Source organism: Laccaria bicolor, genomic scaffold (genome assembly GCF_000143565.1).
Source record: "Laccaria bicolor S238N-H82 LACBIscaffold_40 genomic scaffold, whole genome shotgun sequence".
Taxonomy (NCBI): Eukaryota; Fungi; Basidiomycota; class Agaricomycetes; order Agaricales; family Hydnangiaceae; genus Laccaria; species Laccaria bicolor.
The window spans coordinates 270,450-291,221 of NW_001889911.1; the positions used below are offsets into that span (position 1 = coordinate 270,450).

At 49.0% G+C, this 20,772-nt stretch overlaps 8 protein-coding genes across 8 annotated transcripts; 4 read left to right on the forward strand and 4 right to left on the reverse strand.

Annotated features, from left to right (window-relative positions):
* Positions 1–108: 108 nt before the first annotated feature.
* Positions 109–1,895, reverse strand: LACBIDRAFT_332342 (uncharacterized protein; the record flags this gene model as incomplete). Its single annotated transcript, XM_001886863.1, has 3 exons — positions 109–1,155; positions 1,294–1,365; positions 1,419–1,895. The coding sequence occupies 3 exons, from the start codon at positions 1,893–1,895 to the stop codon at positions 109–111; spliced, it is 1,596 nt and encodes a 531-aa protein (XP_001886898.1).
* Positions 1,896–4,535: 2,640 nt separating this feature from the next.
* On the forward strand, positions 4,536–4,798 carry LACBIDRAFT_149883 (uncharacterized protein; the record flags this gene model as incomplete). Its single annotated transcript, XM_001886793.1, has 2 exons — positions 4,536–4,661; positions 4,715–4,798. Coding segments are annotated over 2 exons (210 nt in total), but the record flags the coding sequence as incomplete, so codon positions are not given.
* Positions 4,799–6,226: 1,428 nt separating this feature from the next.
* On the forward strand, positions 6,227–7,214 carry LACBIDRAFT_309488 (uncharacterized protein; the record flags this gene model as incomplete). Its single annotated transcript, XM_001886794.1, has 2 exons — positions 6,227–6,883; positions 6,934–7,214. The coding sequence occupies exon 2, from the start codon at positions 7,002–7,004 to the stop codon at positions 7,212–7,214; it is 213 nt and encodes a 70-aa protein (XP_001886829.1). The 5' UTR covers positions 6,227–6,883; positions 6,934–7,001.
* A 4,919-nt stretch (positions 7,215–12,133) lies between these two features.
* LACBIDRAFT_168639 (uncharacterized protein) lies at positions 12,134–12,625 on the reverse strand (the record flags this gene model as incomplete). Its single annotated transcript, XM_001886864.1, has 1 exon — positions 12,134–12,625. A coding segment is annotated over one exon (492 nt), but the record flags the coding sequence as incomplete, so codon positions are not given.
* A 590-nt stretch (positions 12,626–13,215) lies between these two features.
* Positions 13,216–14,144, forward strand: LACBIDRAFT_332347 (uncharacterized protein; the record flags this gene model as incomplete). Its single annotated transcript, XM_001886795.1, has 2 exons — positions 13,216–13,239; positions 13,647–14,144. 2 exons carry the CDS (start codon positions 13,216–13,218, stop codon positions 14,142–14,144), a joined length of 522 nt encoding a protein of 173 aa, XP_001886830.1.
* Positions 14,145–15,504: 1,360 nt separating this feature from the next.
* On the forward strand, positions 15,505–16,113 carry LACBIDRAFT_332348 (uncharacterized protein; the record flags this gene model as incomplete). The annotated part of the gene is made up of 3 exons (XM_001886796.1): positions 15,505–15,530; positions 15,623–15,875; positions 16,030–16,113. The coding sequence occupies 3 exons, from the start codon at positions 15,505–15,507 to the stop codon at positions 16,111–16,113; spliced, it is 363 nt and encodes a 120-aa protein (XP_001886831.1).
* Positions 16,114–16,663: 550 nt separating this feature from the next.
* Positions 16,664–16,852, reverse strand: LACBIDRAFT_309491 (uncharacterized protein; the record flags this gene model as incomplete). Its single annotated transcript, XM_001886865.1, has 1 exon — positions 16,664–16,852. One exon carries the CDS (start codon positions 16,850–16,852, stop codon positions 16,697–16,699), a length of 156 nt encoding a protein of 51 aa, XP_001886900.1. The 3' UTR covers positions 16,664–16,696.
* Positions 16,853–17,772: 920 nt separating this feature from the next.
* Positions 17,773–20,746, reverse strand: LACBIDRAFT_309492 (uncharacterized protein; the record flags this gene model as incomplete). Its single annotated transcript, XM_001886866.1, has 14 exons — positions 17,773–17,956; positions 18,011–18,122; positions 18,179–18,260; positions 18,324–18,538; positions 18,592–18,757; positions 18,812–19,021; positions 19,079–19,196; positions 19,254–19,376; positions 19,433–19,734; positions 19,785–19,897; positions 19,949–20,096; positions 20,153–20,477; positions 20,526–20,621; positions 20,670–20,746. 14 exons carry the CDS (start codon positions 20,744–20,746, stop codon positions 17,773–17,775), a joined length of 2,271 nt encoding a protein of 756 aa, XP_001886901.1.
* Between the last annotated feature and the right edge of the window lie 26 nt (positions 20,747–20,772).

The window sequence follows — 20,772 nt, forward strand, 5'->3', positions numbered from 1 at the left end:
AGGTCGCAGCGTTAGAACGCATGAGACTTGAGAACCGTGATTGATTTCGTGATTAGCATGAAATGAGAGGAGTAGATGCGCCATGAATGATATTAGTACTGAAGAGAATCAGAGAGCCTCACGAGTTTGTTCGCTATCAGAACGATCGTCGCCCTGCTGAGAGGGAGATAACTCTGGAGATGCCGTGGGTGTTGTAAAAGGAACGAATATGGAACGAACAGGATCGTAGCGGCCAGAACGTAGAGGTGGTAATGGTGGTAACGGCTCAGATAACGCGGGTATGAGACGTGGCGTGCGCTCAAGATTTTGAGAGGTTTCGCCTGCTTCCGCAGCGGAGGCGCCTCTGAAAAATGCGCGAGGGAAAGACAACCTTCCCACAGTCGTGCGGGAGCCTGGGCGAGACCACCCAGATGAGCTGGGTCTCGGAACGGGGGAGTATGCTGAATCATCCCAATGTGGCTGAGGTTGTAAGGTGAAGGGGGGCGGAAGGTCCAAAGATGAGCGTCTGGGTAAATCGGGAGGGTGATGGGCGAATCGAATTTCTGGAGACAAGGAGCGTCGTGGATTTAACGGAGGCATCAGTGGATTCATTCGGGGACTTGGACTTATGACGCGACGGGGTCGTGCACCAAACGCCGACGTCGCGGGTCGACTAGAAGTCAAAGGCGGTAGCGTTCGCGAAAAATCACGATCCCGCCAGCCTCTCGGCTGGGAAGTCGCTGGCCGAATAGAAGGCGGACGATGCATGTGCATGGGTGGTGAGGGAAATAAGCGGGGCGTAGCGTGGGTTGGATACATATATCCCCTTGGATGGCCTATATCCGACGTGGTCTCTGGAATAGGTGACGGTCTTACGTGGTGGTATATTCGTCGACCATAGGACGGTACAGACCCTGGAACGCCAGGGCCAAGCAAGCGAGGCGGCGTGTCTAGAGGACCCAAGTGTCCCTCTGGTGCTTGATGAGATTGCGATCTGTATCGAGCGCGATCCGCTCTGGTTTCCTCGTAATCTCGGCCGCCGTGTGTACCGGTGGTCGGAGGATATGCTCCAACTGGTGTAGGCTCCGGAGGTGTGGGGAATGGCCCATACTGTGGAGGTCGACTAGGAGGAGTTTCCCCTTGACTTCGCGGCCTTCTCGCCTTCTGCCGCTGATTCTTCGTACAAAATAAGTGAGTGGAAGGGCGCCAAAGAAAGTACAGAAAATGAATACCTGAAACCAGATCTAAATGAAATGGCGAAAAATACGTTCAAGGTCACCTTATGTATTTCTAGGTTTCAAGTAATGTGCGCACCTGCACCTTCCGCGCACTCAGTCCGATGGAACGGCCCACCTCTTCTCTCATTGCTGTAGTCGGAAAACGAGACTACAAAAGAATGAGATTAGATGCGATTTTCTTGCGCGAGTCGGCGAGAATACCTGGGCCAGAAGCGCGTGCAGTACGGCAGACTGATGGGGCGTCGTTAAGGTACGTGTTCGCTTTTTCTTGGGAGGAGACACCGACGGTGGGAGTGGCTCAGTACGCTCTCCTTTCTTGAAATCCATCTCATTGTCCGCCATTCCATCTTGAGAGTCGGAAGAAGGGCTAGATCGAGCGTCGGGCCGGGCTTTAACCTCAGGGGATTCCCTGCGGTAGCGTTTCGCCATGGGCTCTTCTAATGGACTATCAGCACGTCGAACGAGATGCGAAGAATGTCGCCTGTAGCGTGTCTCCGGAATTGAAAGGTGCGTCGATGCGGGTGGCTGGTCGTTTTCTTCGGCAGGCCAGCTGGAAGAGGTCTCGATAGGATAACGTCGTGAAGTTGAAGGTGTTGGCTTGGGCGATGGTGCAATATTAACGGCGGTGGGGTTAGTGGAGAGATTCGAGATGGGAGTGGGAGACCGGGATTTCGACATGCAAGCGGCAAACGGGATATCAAAGGAAATAATTCAAACGACTATGTCAAATGCGGACTCAACACATCGGAAATCCACTGCAGAAGGGCAGGGGGGCAGAGTAGTGGTTGCGGGAAGCCAGGGAACCTAGTGGTGAAAACACTCATGTGGGTAAGTATAGCAATAGCCGATATCTCCAGAGGATTGCAACCAAATCGCGACTAAAGTAACGTTACAGCATCCATTAAGGATAATCCAATTAGATCTTGCGTAAGGGGCGATTGACTCCCATTAATTATTTTGTCGAGGGTATGTTTCCAAATCTTGGGGCGACTCGTGACCAAGTTAATTGTGTGCAAGAGAACACGTTGCGCATTGTGTCCTATCCCCGAGCGTTGCGGTCCATAGCCACAAGTAATTTGATCCACACATTTTCTGAGCTCTGGTAGACGACGGTTGCAGGCCGAGTTGTATGTAACGCGACGTTCACTTTGGCAACGAACAAGTTTATTCACAAATTGTGTTACTCGTGACCGTGACGCAAGCTCTTTTAACGACAAAGGACGAATATGAGAGTTAAATGGAGATAGTTCTTCAGATTGCATCGGTTATCCGTTGATTACTTGTGTACATAAATTTTTGCAACTGTCCTTTCTAGCGGAGGAAGGAAGAGTGATCCGTAGAAAGACGGGAAGGAATGGGCAACTGAACGAAATGGTACCTGGGCAGAAATGGGAGCAGATGGGCTCCCAGCTCGACGTCCAGATCTAGAGGTTGATGGAAGAGGTCGTCCTAGGTCGTCTCGAAAGGATGTATTCAGGATGCTGCGTTTTGGGTCTCCGAAAATTTCTTTCCAAGTATTGGAGCAGGGTATTTGCGACCATGTGGTCTTTCCCTGGTCCGTGGTATGCGCCGTCAAGCTTTCAAGACTCAATGGAGAGGTAGCGACCATCCCGAGGACACGGCAAGGTAAAAAATGCTAATTGCTGATGATCTTAACAACGAGAAGCTTTCGACCATAATGAATCTATGAGTCTGGTGACGAGCCACCACGTCGGTCCTTGATAATCATGTGCAGAGAACACGACATTTACTGGGGGAATCTGATATGTGACTTGGTCCGTTTCTTCGTTTTCGGCGTAAATAGTGAACTGCATCTTGAAGAATAGTTTTTGACTCCAGATCTTTTCCGAAGAAAAGACTCGCCATTTGGATGCAACAAATCATTATACATTTTGTGCACGAGGCCGCCAAACTCAGACTGTAGATGCTGCGATCAATCTGGCCTGTTGATGATAAAAAGTTTGAACCCAATTTCAGTGGCTCAAACGGGAAACATACCTCTAAAAGGAACACATAAAAGGAATCTAGAGAGATCGCAGATCGAGAAGGACAAGGTGGCAAAAGCCACACGCTTGAGGTAAGACTCACATGGATCACGGAGTGTTTCGAAGTCTGAACTTCTCTGAAGAACGGCTGGGCAAATAAAATAAAGAAATATGACCTTCCTATGATGGAGAGGGTCCTCTAGGGTAGTCCAGGGTCCTCTTGAAATGGAGACCTAAGACATGTGAATTGTGAATTGAGGTCGGTATTTCGCGGTGCCTCCGGAGCGCGGAGTATAGAATCCGCTTCAGGAGATCTCAGCGTGTTTTGTGCGTTTCAGAAGACTGAAAACTCCTTCGATTAACGTGAGGATGTTTGACAAAATATGGCCATAACGCAGAGTTTATGCAGTGGCGGTGGACCCTAAAATTTTCGTTTGGTCTGATAGTAGGTAGATGCAGCTTTCATGTTGGTCGTGTAAGTTGGTCGGGTGGCTGAATTACAGACAATTGACTATCACCCCAAGCCTCCGTTAACAGTCGTTAACACGGGATCCGAGGATTCCATTATCAGAATTCATATGGAGACCATCGAGAGGTTAAATAGTCCGCGATGCGCCCAAAATTACAGCGAGGTCCCACAGTCCAGAGCGCGACCCTGTTGGTATGCCGGGGGTATTTTGCGGAAGATTTAAAGGCATAAATATCGCTCGATCGGTTGCCTGCCGTACTCCGGGTGCTTGACGATTTTTAGTTTCTTCCCACCGAGAAGTGAAGAGGAGCGCTTGAGCGGATAGATAGTCACAGGACACAGCCTGGGTTGATTGTTAGCCATTCTTGCGTGTTCGTAAGCGGTCGAGGTCTTGTTGGAATATGTAGGGAGTGATGAACAAAGTTGGCCTTTGGCTGGAGAGTCCAAAGTTCAAACGAACCAGGTTGTTTGGGCCTGGTTCAAAGTTTGGCAAGTCACGCGGACTGTTGCAAATAATCCTCTCGCACACCAATGGACGATTCGTCTTTCCGTTCTTTTTCTCCAGATTACTCTCAACCAGAATCACCGAGGACTTTATCAACCAAACCCTCAGGATCTTCCGGTATCACTCTCGTCCTTCCATCCCTGAAAAGCCTCAAAGCAAAGAAAACGACAAGACACTCTTCATTGCGACCCGCATTTCAAGATGGCGATATACAGGAGAAGAGGGCGCCGCGCCCACTCAAGTTAAAACCCCTCAAGGAAGTGTTGTCAAAATTAATTGCTCAGATCAAACGGTGCGCTGACTTCTTTCTGAACGATCTTTTGACTGACGAGGATTTTAGGAAGGACGACTATGCCTTTTTTCTGAAGCCTGTCGACGTGGCAAACGTTCCGGGCTATGCAGATCTTGTCAAGCATCCTATGGACTTTGGCACTATGACAGACAAGGTCAATAGGGCCAAGTATCGTTCACTGGAAGATTTTGCGGTGAGCAATGGTGCTATATCTTCATTGGCTTAACAAACTAATTAAGGACTCAGTCAGATCTCCGACTTGTGACAACAAACGCCAAGATATTTAATCCTCCTGGAACGATCTATCACACCGAAGCTGAAAGGATCGAAGCATGGGGACTTGAACACATTGCCAAGGCTTCATTAACTGTGATTCAATACGAGACGGATTGGAACATAGAAATTGAAAAAGACGATGAAGTCAACATCGACGACGAGGAGGATGACGGCTTTGCCGCGACTCCCATGGACATGGATGATCAGAACATGAGGAGATCAGCATCTGTTGCTTCGCAACCGCAACCAGGTCCGGGTCGTCGGGGGCCTCGAGGGCCGTATAGGCGACAGCCAAACACTAACTTAACCACCTTTTCTGAGTCCCTAGATGCTGATGGACATCTTCCTGGTTCGAAGGATGGCATCGGAGCATTTCCACCTGGTTCAGGTTTGGCGAAGACGATGATAGCCCTAAAATTGAAAGGTGTTTTGTTTTCTGCCAAAAATAAGAAAAGAAATTCACACTCAAACAGGGAAACGTTACCGGACGAAGAGGGAAAGACAGCGCTTCGAGAGGGACGGACCTCCGCTTCACCCAGATGGGAGCGTGAATTATACTCAAAGTATGCCGGCTACATCTATCGGTCTCCAACATCTCCTGACGTGATATGTATGACAGTGGAAGATCCATTTTCTATTCTTTCGGTATTAGTTCGGGACCTACCCTCTCGGCCACAGTTGACCCCTTTATACCCTCCCGTGAATCCTGTTACTCAAGTCCCTAACTCTATTTCCGCTCCCCAACCTCAACCTCCACTGAACTACGTGGGAGCCACTAGCGTAACCCCCGATTACCAACTACCCGCCCTCCCTGTGCATCCGGTAGGTCCACAGGACGGCAAGCGGCGTCATTGGTTGATCACCCGGAATGCGACGGGTCGTCAAAAAGGCAAAGAAAGAGAAGATGACCCAGAGGCCATTTTGGACATACCGTGGTGGCAGGTTCCACGCGATGCGCACGCGACTGATATGGGCTCTTTCGCATCGCTGGCTGGGGGACTAGCTGATGAGATGGTGCGCCGAGGTTTACCAGTTCACGATCACGAAGAAATGACCCTGGATCTGATACGTGACGATCTGGACTGTGAAAGCCTGGCGAAGACCTTGGAACAAAAGGAAGTGGCTAGTGGCTTAGGATTTCCTGTGTCTGGCTACTGGACCATTCAAAGGGCTTCGGAGGCAGAGGAATACATCCGTGATATCGTTTACGGCGGTGTAGATGGTTTGGCCTACGCAAGAAGTCTGGCTGAGTTTGTCGCGGGGAGCAAACCTCAAGAGGAGGTGAGCCTCTGCTGTCACGATCATTCTACCAAGCTAAATTATTCTTTGCAGGTCCTATCAGTTGCAGATGGGGGCTTGGGCATGCCACTCGCAAAATGGGTCGAGCACAACGTGATTGACGCCCTCACCGAGGGGCACCACGATCTCATCCGTGAAACAGCGCTGTTGCTCCGGGATCGCGCGAATATCGGTGATACTCTCACGAATTCCACTCATAAAATGATAGCCAAACAAATCAACGTATCATTGGATATATATCCTAAGGCTATGATAGCCCTTTCTGCGCTGCTACAGATCCAGCTGCACAAGATAGACATGGGGGCACTTATCAAAACTCCGGAAGAACTCTTTTTAAGCGAGGCGGAGTGGGTCGGAAAGGACATTAAGGAGAGGCGAGCCAAAGCAGGAATATTGCACCCCGACGCTCAGGATGCTATGGAAGTCGAGGAGCCAGAACGAACATGGGTTGGTTTAGATGCGAGCATGGCGAATGGGCAACCCGATGGTGCCAGCGACGACTACGAACTTGAAGGCCCAGAAGAACTGAACGAGGTCTTGGACTATGTTGCTGGTGTTATCCTGGAGCTTAACCAGCGTCTCGTGAAGGCGGATATAAAATCTAGAAAAGTCAAAAGTTCAGCGGCTGTAAAAAAGGAGTCGGTTGATACCCTCAACTGTGACACGGAGTCAAAGCAAGACGCGACAGAAGATCCAGTTCTCAGAAACCTGCGACTGAACCTCCTGGCTCTGGCCAAACGTGCCCCACTCGACACCATCGCCTGTTTACCCAAGGATCTGGTTCCCGAACACATCCGTCAATTTGTACCTACTCTTGCGACGTCGAGCTGAACGAAGGATGTAAGTATCATCCTTTTATCCTTTCTTTCCACTCTTATGTCGTTGTCCAGGATGTTTGGGACTTGACTACCTTGTTTGAGTCTGACGCATTCTGCGTCGCTTCGCAACTAACGCCCTCATGCCGAGGCGAGGCGTGTTTGTAGTTCGCAACTCGACAGGTGATCCTTACCTGCCAGCGATGTCGCTAGGAACGTCTGCAACCCTGCCACTTCTGCGCCTAAACCTTTTGCGCATCCATAGCATCTCGCGGTACAAGCTGTTGGCCTTTCAGGCAGCTGCGAAGCGCGCTCATGTCAAGATTAGCGTAGCGGGATGCGTCAACGTAGCCTGACGAATACATTTACCTTCGGCCCCAGGCTGTCGCATCTTCCACTGCACCACCTTCGTTGAAGTTAGAAGAGATACTCTGTTTCTAAATACACGGATTAGACGACACTGGTAAATGATGTAATAGACTACCCTAGTAGAGGAACTTGACCAACTATTTCACAATCGCTGATGACTTCTTGGTGGTTTTTTTTTCGATCGTGAATAGACTGGTTCACTCTAGCTTCTATGTGAGCACTTCAGATAGAGGTACTCATTTGTGTCAGAATTTATGTTTTTTGAGTGATAGACATCTTGTGAAGAGCCTACACTCATTTGAAGCGCAGCATGATGCATCAACGCAGCATCATCGCAATTGACACGATCATCATACTCTTCTTATCTGGGAACTTCTCTTGGCGGTGCTAAACTAGAGGGCGCCCAGGTAACTACATTAGTCAACACTACGACTCGTCGATTCGTCTCTTCATCTGCAGAAATGCCATCTATCTTCTCTGACTTGGAGGCGCAGATCAAAGGGCTGCAAAAGAATCCAACTGTTCAGCAATCGGAGCAGCTGACTTTCCTGACAGGACTTGCATCCAAAGTCCCAAAGGTCCTTGAGCATGGCCGCGCTGAGGTTATCGGTGAGTTTTTCAATCGCTCATGGTTGGGCGAGACCTCTAAGGATACCCATAGGCTTGTTGAATCCGAATCGTAAGCTGGCCGCTGGCGTAACCTATTCTGTCATGTCACCATTCAACGACCCCTACAGATCGTCATGATAATCCTGAGGAACAGGAGCAAGACAGAATTCGGGCTGAGATCAGGGCTGGACACCGATTTACGAGTTTTGCTGGTGAAAGATCCAACAACAGCATCAAGTGGCACGTCGATGGACACGATTATATGTGGGCGTTGTCAGAGATGCTGGACAACGCGAAGGAGGCCATCTTTATCATGGTGCGGATACGGTCGAAAGTTTGATCCGTGCCTATAACTCACGACCTTTGTAGGATTGGTGGCTTACTCCAGAACTATACCTCCGCCGACCTCCTGCCTACTATCCGGAGTGGAGGCTTGATCGAATTCTGCAGCGAAAGGCTAAAGATGGTGTCAAGATTCACGTTATCGTGTACAAAGAGGTTACTCAAACTATGTCCATGAGTTCCAAGCATACAAAGGTAGGCACTTTCATATATATTAGACATATCGATCTCAACAATACCGCCAGAACTATTTGGAGGAACTCCATCCCAATATAACAGCGATGCGTCATCCTGACCACATTGGGGCCAAAGGTATGGAAAACCCGCCATCCTGTGGGCTGTACTGACACCTATTTCACAGATACAGTGGAGTTCTGGTCTCATCACGAAAAGGTAACCATGCGTGGAGTTATAGATGCTTCTCGTTCATCGTGCTTTAGGTTGTGGTGGTGGATAATCACTTTGCTGCCATTGGTGGCCTCGATCTTTGCTTTGGACGCTGGGATACCCATACCCATCCTCTCGCGGACGTTCACCCAACTAATTTTTCTGCTACGCTTTTCCCCGGTCAAGACTATAACAACGCTCGCGTTATGGACTTCAAAGAGGTGTCTAATTACGCCAGCAATACGCTTTCTATCTTGGACACGGCGCGTATGCCTTGGCACGACGTGAGTTCATTCATTTTGGAATCTTCAGACATATGTGATGATCACTGTAGGTCCACATGACTATCAACGGTCCAGTGGTGCTGGACATTGCACAACACTTCATCGAGCGCTGGAATGAGGTCAAGAAACGGAAGGTACTTGATCGATCCCACCGCACTCATTTAATTAAATACGCGATGCTGACTATGAAATCATCAAGTATCGTGAAGACGAGTGCGATTTCTTTTATGATACTACCATGACATGCTTACTGAAAGACGCAAACAGAAAGTTTGTTTGGCTCGCCTTGCCCCATGAACCAGAGGCTGCACCTAACGAATGGGCTTCTCGTTAGTTCATTTTCATCTAGAAGAATTAGCCGCACTGATATCTTTTCAACAAGGTCACCCCCATCTTAATCATTGGAGTTCAGCCGGCCACAAGTATAAGCAACGCTGGCATGGCACTTTCAGAGGGGAGCAGCCACGAGACTATCCTATCCCCCATGGCCCTGGTTGCCATGCCCAGGTTGTGCGCAGCGTCTCGGATTGGTCTCATGGTGTTCTAACAGAGCACAGCATTCAAGATGCTTGTAGGTGCCTCTCAGCTCAAGCAAGAGTCTGTTCTGAACACTGTATAGATATCCAATTGATCCAAAATGCAGAGCATTTTATTTACATCGGTACGCTCATGGTCAACTTCTTTTTTTCCTCGTCTGACTATGCGTTACAGAGAATCAATTTTTGTAAGTTTTCATTGCAGCGTCATGATTGGCATCTTGACGCTTCTGCAGCATCTCCGCCACCAAAACCGGGGAACAGATTAAGAATTTGATTGCAAAAGCACTGGTGGAACGGATCCTCCGCGCTGCTAAGTATGGCAAGAAATTCAAGGCAAGCTCCCCCACTTGCCTTTACGGGTGAAACCCTCCAATTTTCATCGCGTCTGTTCAGGTCATCGTAGTTTTGCCAGAAGTGCCGGGCTTCTCGGGCGATGTCAAGGCTGAATCTTCGCTAAAGACCATCATGGCGGCGCAGTACAGGACGATAAACCGCGGCGGTAGTAGTATCTACGAACAAATTCGCAAAGAAGGTTACGATCCGTAAGTTTGCCACCATCGGCCTTTCCTTCACCTCATCAACCTTCAATTAGGATGGACTACATTCGCTTCTACCACCTTCGCGCCTACGATAGAATAAATGCCCCGATGGGTGAGTATTGTAATGGTGAAGCCTTCCGAATTACGTTAATTGCGGACAAACATAGGCTCGTTCATCAAAAAGATGGAGGACAACTCGGGAGTCAAATTCCACGAAGCCCAGGTTGCCCTTGCCCGCCAATGGGTGTCTGGAGACACCAAAACCTCCCAAAAGACTGTTACTATCAATATCTCCCAAGAGACAAAGGAGGGTATGGTTGTCACTGATAAAACCCCACCCAAGACGGAGACTGTGCCCATTCCCGAGTCTGATGAAGCTGCTAGTCAGCTCATCGCAAGGTTTGTTTGCGGTGCTCAAGGCGTGCGAGGAGACGAGGCAGTCGCCGACAACGTTACCCAGCACATGCTCACTGACACTACCAGCCTTCTTGATGAACAATGGCTTGGTACACCGGAGGAAGAACTGAATGCGTATGGCGCTCTTGTTCTGTATTAACCCTCAACTTCTGACACATTACTTTAGGTACGTGTCTGAGGTGCTTTATATTCATTCCAAGGTTATGATTGTGGACGATCGTCGGGTCATTGTATGTTTCCCTTCTGTGTCTCTTTTTAATTTTTTTGACATGACATCTTGTAGATGGGATCGGCAAATTTCAATGACCGCAGTCAGAAGGTATGGTTTGCGTGTGCCATGTCCAATTGATCAGTTCTTAGCTTTTCTTGTAGGGTGACGGCGACTCAGAGATTGCCCTCGTTGTAGAGGATTCAGACATGATCAACACGACCATGGATGGAGAGCCGTACCAAGTCGCTCGCTTCGCCGCGACATTGCGACGCCAGTTATTCAAAGGTTGGTTGATCTATGCCTGTCAGAATGTGAACTGAAATAGTGACGAATACATCTAGAACATCTTGGCCTCATCCCACCTCAAGATTGCAAACCCCGTCCCAATGTAACCCCTTTCATGCGACCAGCGCCGATCCCCAACAGCGACGAGACATGGACCTCCGAGGATCAACAGGTAGCAGACCCGATTTCGGATGCAGCTCTTCAGCTTTGGAACGACACTGCGAGGAAGAACCGGGAGATATTCACTGAAATATTCAGGCCCGTTCCCACCAATCTCGTCAGGAGCTTCAGCGCCTACGATGTACGCTTATTAGGGTTCTCATTTGCCTGTCGCTTACTGACTGAATGATCACCTGATCTAGAGCTATGTACCCAAGGTTAAGACTGGACATGTCGCTCCTGGAATGCCCTTGGATCGCGTGAAACTTCGTTTGAGTCAGGTCAAGGGTGCCCTTGTTGAATGTCCATTGGTATGCTTCTTTTTTTGACAATTTTGAGCCTCTACTGATTGTTTGAGCAGGACTTCCTCATCGACGACAAAGACTTTGTCACTGGGCCCGACTGGCTCGGCCTCAATCCAACTCTGCCCATCTATCTTTAACACCGACGGAAGGAAGAGAAATTATTGGATGACTACTCCGTTCTGGAGTTGTATTACTTGGATAATCTGTAATGTAAATACCAGGCACCTATCTATTTTTATGATCTTGATCTTCGGTGTAGTAGCTTGTTGGTATTCACTAATTGTTGCTACGTACTGTAAATCTACCGTATCATCTGTCTTTTGTAACCAGATCACTTTGTATATGTCAGCCGCCAGCTTGAAGACAGTGACAAGTTATCATTAGTAAGTGATATAGACAACAGCAGAAAGGTCAAATAATAGTATCTACTCATGCAGACGCTATGCAGCTTGTACGCGACCATAAATACAGAGGGGCAAAGAGTTTACCAGGGAAATACTGCAGGGTAACGTTAACCTGCTCAAGTGCGATGTTAAACACCCTGGAATATCTAGTACTCAGTGGGTCAGGGTAAAAAGTAGCGGGTATAAAAACAGCATGATCCCTTCCAATCGTTCACGCGATGTATAACGGTATGGCGGTCTGCTTCTCGAACGGATTGAGCGAAGATAGTGGTATATATGCGGGGGGTGACGAGCCATCACGTCAACTCATGCCCGCAGACTTCGTAAAGCTGACGCTCTCCAGCCAACTGCTCGTCATATCTACCGGTCATCTCTCCAATACTCTCTATCCAATCATCCGGCGCATAGGGGTTGAACCTCGCTTTCGTGTATTCCCAGTACTCGGGAAACCAACCACCGCTATCCCAGTCAACGATAGCAGTGATTGAACCGTCCCGTTTCACCATGATATTCCTCGGCGCAAAATCACCGTGCGTAAATTTGGTGGCATAGTGCTGGCGATGCGAATCGACAACTTTGTCTACACCTATCATATTTTCGAAGGTCTCCATTGATATGTTCCCGCGGAGCAACCGGTGGAAATCATCGTGGTTCTGAAATGGACCAAATGTCTCCATGCCAACTCGGCTCATGTCTCGCAGAGGACCGCCTATTATAGACATCACTGTCCCGTCAGTTGGAGGTTTCAAGGCGCGAAGTTGGCCGAGGTAGCCCTTGAGCTGTTCCACAACCCGGCGCTTTGTCTTATCAGACATATCATGCCAAGCGGAATGCAGCTCTGTTCCACCGACAATGTCCATGGTAATGCATGTCACGTCGTCCTGGCGCCAAACCTGTTGTACTTTGGGCACAGGGATAGAAGTATTGTTAGCTATATATCGCATGGTCTCAGCTTCTGATATGTCAATGCGACGGCCTGCTTTTAAGAATGTGTTGAGCCCAATTCTTCGTGTTCGATAGCCAATGGAGGAAGAGAAAAGAACGCGGCCAATAGTTACGCGTAAGTTGAAGAATGACGGTGGTTGGTCATCTTGAGTTTGTTCATCCTGTTTCTGGGTGCGTCTGGAGATGAGTTCGGGCTTTCTGAAGCGCAAAAAAACCCAACCTTTGAAGGGTGCATCATGATGCCCGCTATTTGCGTAGTGGGGTTTTAGCTTGCAGCACTCAGAGGCCACCGTGGATAAAGCCAAAAAGAAAGATGCTCCCGTCACAGCTGACGAGAGCGTGACGAGCGCAGGGTCTGCAGCCAAACAAACCGATGCGGATGGGTGAGCGCTTGAGTGATCGCGAACCAATCGCAAACGATCTGTTTGAAAGCACGCGCCCACAACCCACTCTTGCCAAAGAGTTCTCGCCCCACGCCTGCACGAAGAGAGCACAGCACAGCGCAGGCCGGCCGCCAGTCCCCGCTCTCTCCCGCCCTCGCGGGATGTGAACGACGCAAACGATGGACCACAACGGTCTGGCACAGGTGATAACAACGCCGCCGCGCGAGGGAGCGTCTTTACCCTGCTCGAGAGAAGCATGCGGAGGCCCGAGAGGAAGACACAAACAAGACTAAAGTTGAAAATACAAGCGTACTAAGGTAGACATTTTTTTTGGATTGCGGGCTGGCAGGCTAAGACCCGCTACTTCGTAGCGGACATAGTCAGACTTGTTGATTGCCATTCTGCACGATATCCACCATCTCCCAGGGTTATACCAAACAATTTTTTTTGGCCCTTTCCATCCGGTCTAAAATTGTGAGAATCTGTAATCATATCGTTATATGACCTGGTCAACAAGTTGTTCGCACAGCATAACATCATGGTCGAGAAGAACAAACACTGTCTTTACATCACACTCCAACATCGGGGGGAGCTGCCTGGATATCACTAGGCCCTCCTGCTCGCACCCACTCTGAGGAACGAGAGCGCCGATATCAGCGTGAAGGACAGTCACCTCTTTCAAGCAAGCAACTCCGTCAATGAATTCCATCCTCAAAAGCCGGGGACTCGTGGCGCTGCATGGCGTTATGAAAACAAGCCCGTCAATTCTCTCCGCAGTGGCAACATGATCGGGAGAATTCTCGTGGCTAAACAATCGTCCACTGTGCCGGTGCCAGATCTGGCAAAGAGAATTGATATGGTTGTGAAGGCTGTTCGTGTTGTTCAAGACGATCCCAATTGGACGTGTCGCATATGGGTGGAGGAGGCATTGGATGCTTTGCGAGCCCTTGGAGATCAGTTCGCAGTAATCCCGGAGGTAACCAATGGAGGTGCTGTGGAGAATCGCATCCTAGAGTTTGGGAAGGAGGCGATGGAAAAAATCAGAAATTCAACCAAGAACCTCCTGCATGCCAGGGACTTGCCGCACAAGGACATGCGCGTCGGTTGAGAAAGGTCTTGTTTGGTGAAAAAATTCCAGATGCCAGGGAGAGCTTTCTATTAACGACTACTTACATGTGCGTTGACGCAATACAAGCAAGGTTATTGTTGACATTGTCAAACTCTAGTTAAAAAGTGGCGCTGGAACTGTGGAATCATTGAGTATCGTGAAGACGAGCGCAATTTTTCTGTGACACTACTATGAAATGCAGATGGAAAGTATTTTTGGCTGGCCTTGCCCCACAGTGAATCAGAAGCTGCACCTAAGAACGGGCTTCTCGTTAGTTCATTTCCATTAATCAGTGTTGACATTGACCAGCCTGGTCAGACCCGGTCAGTAAAAGGGTCAGTCAATCAAGGGAGGTCAGTCAATAATCATTGGCTGACCAGGTCAATAGATTTCGTGGACTTGAAACCGATGTAGTTGTTTTCATTGTCCTATGAAGCTATGAATACATAGACCGCATCTCCCTACTCCTCCCTCCGAGCCCTAAGATCAACAACCAACTGCTCACCACAAAGAATATCCGATTCAACCCTCTTCAAAACGGGTCTTTTCATCCCCGGCTTCACCTCATCCAAATGCTTATTCCACGCCATAAACGCCCTCTCAAACATGGGAGGAATCTCCGACCCAGCGCTCCAAGACATATCCACAAAGTCCTTCAAGGTGGAGCTCTAACGGCAGGCGAGCCTATCGTCGGAGTAGGGAGTTAACAACGATAACACAATTATGTGGCCCATTGTAGTAGCTTGTTGGTATTCACTGCAGCCATTGCATCTTGATCATTGCATCCTAGAAATTGTTGCTACATGACATACTGTAAAATTACCGTATCATTTGTCTTTTGTAACCGGATGATCATTGACATGTACGCGACCAGTGCTAGGGAGGGTCGTCTTTGGAATGGACAAATACAGAGGGGCAAAGAAAATACCGCAGAATAACGTTAGCTTGCTCAAGTGCGGTGTTACATGTTACGTGTCGTATCCTGGAATAAGTATGGGCTAACACTCAGTGGGTCAGGGTAAGACCTACTAAAGTAGCGGGTATGAAAACAGCATGATATCTTCCAATCGTTCATGCGATGTATTTACGTATGGCGGTCTGCTTGTCGAACAGATTGAACGAAAAACGTGGTATATATGTGAGGGGTAACGAACCATCAAGTCAACATATGCCCGCAGACTGCGAACAGCCGACACTCTCCAGCGAACTGATCGTCATATCTACCAATCATCTCTCCAAGACTCTCTACCCAGTCATCCGGTTCATAGGGTTTGATCCTCGCTTTCGTGTATTCCCAGTACTCGGGAAACCAACCAGCACAATCCCAATCAACGATAGCATCGTACCGTCGCGTTTCACCATGATATTCCTCGGCGCAAAATCACCGTGCGTAAATTTGGTGGCATAGTGCTGGCGATGCGAATCGACAATCTTCTCAACACCTGTTATATTTTCGAACACCTCCATTGGTATGCCAGGACCTCCCCCGCGGAGAAACTGATGGAAATCATCGTGGCTTTGAAATGGACCAGATGTCTCGAGGCCAACCCGGCAGATGTCCCGTATAGGACCGCCTGTTACGGACATCACTGTGCCGTCACTTGGAGGTTTCAAGGCGCGAAGTTGGCCGAGGTAGCCCTTGAGCTGTTCTACAACCCGGCGCTTTGTCTTATCAGACATAACATGCCAAGCGCGGTGCAACTCTGTTCCACCAACAATGTCCATGGTAATGTATGTCACTTCGTCCTGTCGCCAAACGTGTTGGACTTTAGGCACAGGGTTAGAAGTGTTGTTAGCTATATACCGCAAGGTCTCGGCTTCTGTTATGTCAATGCGACGGCCAGCTTTGAGGAATGTGTTGAGCCCAATTCTTCATGTTCGAAAGCCAAGGGACGAAGCGAAAAGAACGCGACCAATAGCTACGCGCGTGTTGAAGAATGGCGGTGGCGAAGTGGTTGCAATCTCGTGAGTTTGGTCATCTTGAGTTTGGTCAACTTGTTTCTGGGTGCGTCTGGAGATGAGTTTGGGGCTACTGAAGCGCAAAAAAACCCAACCTTTGAAAGGTGCATCATGGTGACGACCGTAACTCTAAGGAAACGGTATCTATACGCCTGTAGGGCTCATCCTGGGAGATCCTGGGTCGCGGTTTCTAGTTGCCGGTTGGGGGACCTGCCGGTGGGTCGGGGGTGGGGTCTGCTCAGGTCTGCTGGTCGCTGGTCAGTCGGCTAATCGTAACAGTGGCAGTGTACAATTGTGCTATACTTGTGCCGCTTCCTCATTGGGAACGCTCCGGAATATACGAATTTATATGTAAATCCTTGCTGCCAGCAAAACTCAAGTTGAAGACAGTCGCAAGTTATCATTGAGTAAGAGACACAAACAGCAGCAGAAATTGGAATGGTCAAATAATCATGCAGACCCTATGTTAAACTAGAGGCTGACACTTAGCAGCGGCAGCAGGCACCTTGCTTGCTGACAAATACACTGCTTTGCACCAATACGATGCGACTTTTTTTTCATAACAAAGGGAACAGTGTTCAAGAGCTATAGCGCTACATAGTTATGTATATAAACATTGGAGCTGGCGCTAAGAAAGAGACGACGATATCATGTTTTGAAAAGACCAGTTGTTTGCACTGGTTTGCTCGCTCGCGTGTGCCATATGCAAGAAAAGAGCCCCATGGCCTGTAGAAAGTTTGTTTGTTCATGCTTGCCCGCTCGCGTGCGCGATATGCAAGAAAAGACCCCCATGGCCCCTGGGTAGTTTGTTTGTACCTGTTTGGTATTTATGACGTTGGGAGACCTTGACAAGCAAGGTGATCACGTGACAGCTCCGGGGAGCTCCACTATGTACATACTCTTCATTTAGCTTGAAATACCCGCTTTATAACCACACCATCCTCCAACGGTAAGCCTTTTTTTGCCAGACGCGACGTTCTCATCTCATCCTCTCTCAAGACATGGCTGCCCGAGCTCGTCAGCTTGCCATCAATCCGTTTGGAGATGCTTATCCGGACGACGACAGTACAAAGGAGATCCTGCTCCAGGCAGACGGCTTGGAAACAGCACACAACAAGGACCGCCACGTCCTCCTTCGTTAGACAAATGGGGTAGATGCCACAGAGAAACTCTTTTACTTTCAGATTATCCAACTCTCTGGCGGACCAGGCAACTACAACTTCCACACACCCCAGGTACAGTCAGAGACGTCCCAGTTGCAGAACAAGTATCATGCGCTCGGCCAGTACACCCGGGCGCGGCGCAGCGTGACCAGATCTTAGCATTAGCGCACGCCGTTCCGTTCTGCAAGAAGTCGTGCATTAACAGTTGCCGCACCTGGACGCGGCTCTTGCTTGAAGCCATGGTCAATGCCAATCTCCTCTCAGCAACTTTGTTTGAGCACCTCGATACCGACATCCTGCTCAAGAAACCTCTTCCGGAGCTCTCCGAGTCCGAGCAAGCCACAACCTAAGCCGTCGGCGTGGTCAAAGTCTTTGGAGTATATGTAAATCTTTGCCACCAAAATCATTCTACGCCAACTTGAAAGTTGAAGACAGTCGCGAGAAGTTATCATTAGTAACAGATACAGACAACAGTGGCAGAAAGGTCAAATAACAATATCTGCTGCTCACGCAGACGCTATCACTCTGAAAGGATCCGACCCCCCACCCTCCAACCCACCAAGGATCGCTTCCCTAACAGCACCAAGGTAATCCCCCAACCTCTTCCCATCCTCATTCACAAAGTCCTCGTACAGTTGATACCGCGAGTCTGCCACGATGTTCGCGAGCTGTAATGCGCGTTTGAGGTTTCTGTGCCGAAAGATGATCAGTTGCTGAGAAGAAAGAATGGGAAAAGAAACATACTCTGGTATAAAGTGCCGTGAGTCGAACAATAGGAAATGAAGGCGGATAATAAGTTCGGGTATATATATCTGACGGATCCGAATGAGATCTTTTCGTCTTTCATCGAGCTCATCTGGAATAGTTGTGAGTATAGAGCACAATGTTACACTTAACGTGACGACAACGAACCGCCCGGATTCTCAACATCAGAAACCAACCACTCCGTAGTCAAAAGTCTCGTAATTTGGTCGTGAGCTTGATCAATCAGACTCTGCAATAAAAAACCTCATTAACACCTAGCAAACATCTTCTAGACTTCACTGAAAAAACAAACCCGATAATCATCCAACCAAGTTGCCTTTGCATCCTTGTTCATCCCGGGCACATGCTGAGACTGACAATCCACCACACGTTCCACCGTTTCCCAAATGACGAAGAACTGGCGATAGTGTAGGTATTCCGTCGCTCTCTCCTCTGGTTCCGAGATTCCCGCGAGTTCGGGGGGTAGGACGTCTAAAAGGCTTTGTGCAGCTTGTACACGACCGGTGCCTGGAGGAGTGGGTTTGGGATGGACAAATGACAGAGGGGCAAAAAAAAATTACCAAGGAAATACCGCAGAATAACGTTAGCTTGCTCAAGTGCGGTGTTATACGTCGTATCCTGGAATATCGTCCACTCAATAGACCGAAGCAGGAACAGTTCAGCATCCGTTGGCGGTTGTTGCAGTGCGATAATGGATGGTAATGGTCCTTCCAGTACTGGTAGAACCTGTTCATTCCATCGTGTTTAAAAGGGGTGTAAAACGAAAAGTGGTTGACCTACGTCAAACGCCTGCTCGATCGTTCGCTCTGCAGTGACCACTGCCACGCGTGCAGGGTCAAGCCCATGATCCCTCGCTCGTGTAAGTGCCAGCCGGCGTTCGTTGATGTCCGCGGTGAGGGCAAGGGAAACGAGGAATAAGGCGTATCGCTCGATGGCGTTTTCTCCTAGGGCACTTGCGTACATTGCGATTAGATCTCGTTGTCCTGCGTCCTGAAAGCCGGATAGAGGTCATGGTATAAAATATGCGATTATGTCAAGTACACACACCTCCAAAACTTGAAGATATGATTCGAGGATAACTTGAGTTGCCAGAGGGGGTACGGGGATATCGATCATTTGGAGGAAGAGGCAGAAGTGGGCAAAGAAGCGGCACATCGACGCGTACCTGGCAGAAGCCTGGTGGATTAAAAGTCTTTCGTACCAATTGAAACCAGATACGTACTCGAACGATGACTGGGTGTAAGAACCATCTTTCAGGCCAACAGCAAAGGAGTCCAACAGCGTGTTCGTCCGATTGAGGATGATCAAAAGCTGCGAAAAGTGGAAAGCGTGATCTGCAGGTGGCCTTCACAAGTTACCGTCAGTTGCGGGAGATAGAAACCAAAGGGTAGATTCTCTTGCCCTTCAAGAACAGCTATACTCTTTAGACTGTCCAAGCTGCTTATAGCTTCCTTCTTCCACTCTTCTTCTTCAGCATCATCAAGCTCGTCGTTAACGCCCTTGTCTACAGCCTCTACGCCACCCTCCCAGAAACTACCCCCAAGCCTACTCAGTTCCTGGCTCTCCTTCTCCTCACACATTATGCTGACTTGCGCCCAAAGATGGTCTTCCCATGTTCTACAGGCCAGTTTGAGTACGTTTGAGGTTTGTGGTGAAGGTGCTAGGGCTGCATATAGTATCCGTTCTTGATCAGAGAGAGCGGGCTAAAAAGAGTGTTAAGACTGGGCAAACGATTTGAAAAAAAGAAACGCACGCTGAGAGCAGCTCTGGTACATGCGGTTTTCCAGAGATGGCGGTTTTGATTGCCTGACCAAATGTCCATGTCATCTTCGTCTTCCATCGAGTCCTCGTCGCGCGGTTCTGCAGCTGCAATGATATATTTGCGTCGAGTTTGACAGAGCGGTAGCTGAAACTCACATAATGCCCTCCACTGAAACAGAAATGAGCCACGTATGCTGGCAGCCCTCCACGGTTGGTGGGCTTTCCTACACAGCTCCACTGCATCATCGAACCTCCCTCCCCGGATATATCCATATAGGGCTTGCAGCAGATTTCTCTCATAGCTCTAAAAATATTTCGGGTCATCATCTTTCTTCTTACTGTAGCTTCAATTGAACGCACGGCATCATCAGACGCGAGGGACCGCCCTTCCTCGCGATTCGGCGCGTCCGGATCCATCTCCTTCACAAGCCCATCACGGTGTGCGTTTCCCATCCGTATTGATTGAATAACACTATGTTTTGTGAACTTCCAATAACCGGTGTTCGCTTCTGGGTGCATGGGCGCTGGAGCGGTTTCATGCAGCCATTCTCGGATAACGATGAGTTCCGAGAGGAGAGGGGATGAGTTCATGATGGCTTGCGCAAGTGTTGATGTGGGAGTATATGGATTTTCGTAGAGCAGGTCTCGTGCGGATGGGACGGAGGGTGGGTCTGTTTTTCGGGCCCTAGAGAAAGGTGAAGTGAAGGTGGAGGAACTGAGAAGGTGTACTTACGGCATCACGGCTTGGAGTAGTCCCCATGTATTTTGTTCCATGCGAAGGAGCTCGATTTCACTCTGCGACGCTCGGGAGTCTTCCAAGTCGGTAATTCTTTTAGTTCGCTGAGTGTCTGTTGTGTATATTGGGCGTAGAACTCACTGATCCCGACATAATTGGCGAAGACGAGGCGCAAAACCCGTTTCTGGATCGAGGATTGCTGCTAGGTCATCTTTCATGGACTGACATAGCGATAGAACCTCTG